Source organism: Cupressus sempervirens, chromosome 2 (assembly GCF_028749045.1).
Source record: "Cupressus sempervirens isolate cs-2001-9-10 chromosome 2, ASM2874904v1, whole genome shotgun sequence".
Lineage (NCBI taxonomy): Eukaryota > Viridiplantae > Streptophyta > Pinopsida > Cupressales > Cupressaceae > Cupressus > Cupressus sempervirens.
In genome coordinates, this window is record NC_143119.1 from 667,156,941 (window position 1) to 667,161,961 (window position 5,021).

At 34.9% G+C, this 5,021-nt stretch overlaps 1 protein-coding gene across 1 annotated transcript; it reads right to left on the reverse strand.

Annotated features, from left to right (window-relative positions):
- Positions 1-219: 219 nt before the first annotated feature.
- On the reverse strand, positions 220-2,740 carry LOC149575118 (uncharacterized). Its single transcript, XM_089812169.1, has 2 exons — positions 2,192-2,740; positions 220-1,960 (listed from the first exon to the last, which is right to left on the reverse strand). Exons 1-2 carry the CDS (start codon positions 2,262-2,264, stop codon positions 762-764), a joined length of 1,272 nt encoding a protein of 423 aa, XP_089668295.1. The 5' UTR covers positions 2,265-2,740; the 3' UTR covers positions 220-761.
- Positions 2,741-5,021: the final 2,281 nt, after the last annotated feature.

Here is a 5,021-nt window from a genome sequence, read left to right on the forward strand (position 1 = left end):
TTAATAAAAGAATGTGAGGACTAATCGGAAAAGATAATTATTGGAGAAGAGCCGTACAGCTTTTCGACAACAAAATACATTTCCAGGAGCAAAGCTCCAACTCCCACACAAAGTCTATTGGCTTAATTACATATAAACACTCACATCCACACCTATAGCCCTTGTTATCATACAATAAACTTAAACTATTACAATTAAGCTATTTTTAGCAATCTAATATGAGAACACGAGCCTTAGACTAATGTTATTATAAATCAAAATAACATATATAATAGATATAATTACATATAAATATCCACAATCACACCCATATGCCTTGTCACCCATAATAAACTTAAGCTACTACAATCAAGTAATTTTAAACTACCTAATTTGAGAGCTCGAGTCTTTAGCTAATGCTATTACAAATCAGACCACACCCATTTTCATATCCATACCCATACCCATACCCATACCCTTGTTATTTCACAATAAACTCTACCGTATTACAATCAGGTTGATTTTTGGTCTGATATAGAAACAAGAACCTTAAGGTTAACCTCTTCCACTAAAAGCTATAAAAAGGGGCATCCTTGCCTTGATGTCAAAAACTCGTACTTGACATATCTTGATCTGTAGTGAACTCTTTAATTGGCAATAACTTAAAAGAATGTTTTGCTGATCCTCTTGTAGTTGTCAGAGCAAAATAATGTTTTCTAGTTTAATCAAACCAATCTCCTCTTTGAACTTGCCAAACCAATCCCCTCAATTGTCCCTCCCAATCAAACCATCAAACTATCCTCCTGTAATCTCACTTTTCGCATTGCATTTCTAACCAAGCCCTTTAATGGAGAAGCTTGGTTTCTGGAAAACGCTCCTTTTCTGGATTGATCACCAACACTGTAAGCATCAGAAGCTCTGAATTTATTCATCATATCAATCAGAAGCAATCTATTCTCTTTAGGTTTCCCCTCAGCCTGACATACTGGTTTGGCTTCTTCAACTGCATCATTTCCTTTTTTACCAAGTTCATCCTTTGGACTGAGCTTGGCATAAGATTTTCCATGCAGAGCACGAGAAAACTGAGGGGAAACATTTCTCAACTTCTCATGGTCTGAAGAGCTGTAACCGGGCTTTTTTGGGGGGTTTAATTTAGCTCCTGACCTTAAAGACCTCACCCAATCAAAATCCTTTTGGAATTTCTTCTCTGGATCTTTTGGGTGTCCGTGACTCTTTAAATTCCTGCCTTCATTGTCAAGACCATGGATTTTTATTTCTCTGCAAGATGATAACCCTAACCCTAATGGACTGGTACTCCCCAGGGGCAACTTTGGGTACAAGATCGAACCACACTTCGAATCTTGCAATGCAGCATTGTAAGACTTCAACGGCATCTTCAATTCGGATGTATGATCTTCACATTCCCCTTTTCTGATTTTCTGGCGAGCATGTAGCCGTGCAAGCCTCTGAGTAAGAACCAGGATATCATCCTTGATCTCTTCCTCTAATGACTTCTCAATTTCTTTTTCTAACTCTGCTTTAATTTCCATTTCATCCTCCGATATGATCATTCCATTATTAAGGCCTGATAGAGTCTTATGATACCTATTTGACTCTGCAGGCGAAGTACTTTTGTGCGGCGGAGTACTTTTTTCCATTAAAGGGGACTTGAGCTGCGCTTCAATTTTTATCATCTTGTAACGCCTTTTGGAAGAAATATCAGTGAGATTTCCCCTGCAAACGTTCACTGAAATAGATTTTTCAGAAAAACAATGAATTGGATTTTTGTTGCGGGAAGCACTCCGGGAGTCTCTGTAGGGTAGATCTCGACGGAAAGAGTTTTTGCGTGAATATTCCTCCTCCTGATTAGAGCAATTTGAATTGCTTAAGCTTGTTCTGAAAGCTGCATTGCTCCAGAACACAGTCTCCGGGCCTTCATCACGAGAAGCAACATGCTCATCCGAGTATGAAACTGGCGAATCTGCAAACACAAATTTCAATCAATAAAACAAAGCAATACACAAATCTTAATCAATTAAACAAAATAACACACAAATCTCAATCAATTAAACAAAATAATACACAAATTTCAATGAATTAAACAAAATAAAGCCCTAGCTCTATATTTAATTCGAGCTAAACAAAATAAAGCCCTAGTTCTAGATTTACATCCCCAAATCTCAAATTCACAATTGCAATGCAAAGGTAAAACCTGGCAAATCTTCAATGCTTCTCCTATATTCTTCCTGAACAGCACAAATTGATTTCTTGGCTACCATATTCATATTTATACGAACTTCAAAAGATATCTTCCTTGTCGGGCGTTGAAATGATTTACCCCTGCCAAACACTTATATCGCCTGCAAAAATCACAGAAATTCGGTAAACATGAAAGTTTTCTATTCATTTCCTGAATTTGAATTTCAAGCTACAAAAACGTTCCCGTTAAGAAGGCCGCGCAGGCGTTCATCCGTTTATAAGTCATTATCTCAAATAGGTACTTCAAAATCTTTTGATTTCTTAAATATTTTGGTCATGGTGGGCCGCATTTTGCAGCAGAAATCCTGCAAATCGAGCCGTTGAGATCACTCTTGTTATAAAAAAGTCGATTCTGCACATTAATTCTCTCACAATTGTGTGCCTCAGCATTTGTCGAAGCATGATCACTGCATTAGGAGCAAATTACCAGTGAATTGCATTGGCTATTTCGTATGAGTAGGAGGAGCGTTTCCGTTGCATAAGATGGTACAACTTCTTTCCCTTGTAAAAAAAAATCACGCCCTACGTTTCATTTTCTTGAATTATAATTCACTTCATTCCATGAGGAAAAGAGGTCAAGACCACAACAATACTACTTTAGGTTCTACCAACTTGTGTTTGTTGGAGCTATAACATCCATTGGTTTGTTGAGTTTTTAAGATTTTATTGTAGATTCTTTTAATGTTTAATATTTCAAATCAAATTTTATGAATTTTATGATTCATTGCGAAGGAGAGTAAGTATGAAAAGAGAGAAGTCGTAGCTTAGCTCTATCTGGTTTAGTAGTTGAGCTCGAGGCTTTGGTTTACCCCCATGTTGTAGTGTAGTTTAGTTTAGTTTGTTTATTTATTAAATGTGATGAATACATATAATTGACCATGAATTGCTTATAAGGTACAATTTACAAAAGATGGTAAAATTGGAAATAAAAATTACGATCCAAAGAAATGTAAACAATCATCCACATTAAACATATAATTAAAGAAAATGAATACTAGAATTAGTCCTCCACAATGAGATTGTTAAATAATTTACATTTTGGAAACCATGTCACTTAATTGTGTTACAAATACTTTGTATAAATCCCCCTTTACAAATAAGGAGCATTTCATGGAAGAAAGATTACTAAAGTCTTCTATATTGTAATGGATTCTTTGGATGTATTAAAGAATTCCTTTAGAATACATTAAGTTGATTAGATAACAAGTGACAGAGGGAAGAAAGAGCACCAAAAAGAGGAAGATATGTAAATCATTTTTTAATCTTTTTATAATGTTCTCTAAAATATTCTTTTAGATTATTATATTATTTAAACTATTTGTTTCAAATGATCTACTTGGCTTCATACGTTTATCTAGCCCAAATGCTACTCTTCTCTCATAGACACTTATAGTGTTTGATTTTACAAGTACATTAATTTGACTATATGTCATGGTTTTATATTCCCTTATTATCAACCTCCTATCTTTCACCTATCCTATCAAGATATTCTAAAGTGGGGAATAACTTTTATGTTTTAATCTATTAATGTCATCTAAGGATTGAATTCAGTTAAATCATATATCTATCTACTTTTAATGTTATAGTTCCATATCCCTTTCTATATAGTTTTATATTTATCCTTTCTCTCACCTATCCTATCAAGCTAGTCTTGTTATATGTTAGTTAATAGATTTATCCTTTTTCACAAATAGATTTAAAATCCTTCTTATAATGTAATTTGGGCTTTCCAGGTCATGTTGTTAACTAGACATTAGAAAAGGACAAATAACATTTGCACATAGTCATGACACAAATGTGATTATGGGTCCAAATTAAAGGTGACATAGATAAGTAACTCAAAGATCATCTTCCTAATGCCCATAAAGAATAATTAGACGATGGAATATGATTTCCTTTGAATAGTATGGACAAGCTTAAGTTTAAAGATCACAAATGAGCATACCTGTGAATTGATGTAGGGGAAGATAAACATAAAGGAATAATATAAAAGCATAAAGAAAAAATGATCATCAAAAGAGGATATAAACAAACACAAAGATTCATAAAATTCTTTTTTATTTCCTTGATTAAATCAAGAAACACAAAGATCACATCGTTCAAGACAACAAAACATGCTCATAACTAATTTTTGCATCACTTCTCCTTTAAAGCAAAATTTGAATGTCTTCTTCTGATCAACTAATATTCATGTCTCCAAGGACAAGGGGAATCAAAATTTGGGATCATTCCATTGTCATTTAATTACCTATTCAAATATCTAGCTACTTTTAACTTTTGCAAAAAGAGGGGTAAAAATTTATTAAGATAGAAAGGAATACAACAAGGAGAGCTCAACAAGGAGCTCGATCCTGAGCAACAAGATCATCAAATTCTTGCACCATCTCAAAGGACAGTTGTCCCCTATCCCTAATATTCCAACCCGGATCATGACTAGAAGCCCATTTGGCTAAACAATCAGCAGTTCTATTCCATTCACGAGGAATATACATGAACCTAATGAACTGAAAAGAGGAAGAGAAGAAAAGAATCTGCTTAACAACAGTGGCCAGCTGCCAACTAACATCGTCAAGCTCTTGCGAAGAAAGCATGTTCACCACCACCTGGGAATCAGACTCACAAATAATCTTACTCCATCCTCGCAAGAAACACTGTTCCACAGCATATAAAATAGCCTGAGCTTCCATGAGATTGTTAGTATAATCACCCTTATGAACTGAGAAGAAAAATTTAACATCCCCAGAACTACAACGAGCCACTCCGCCAATACCAGCCGGACCAGG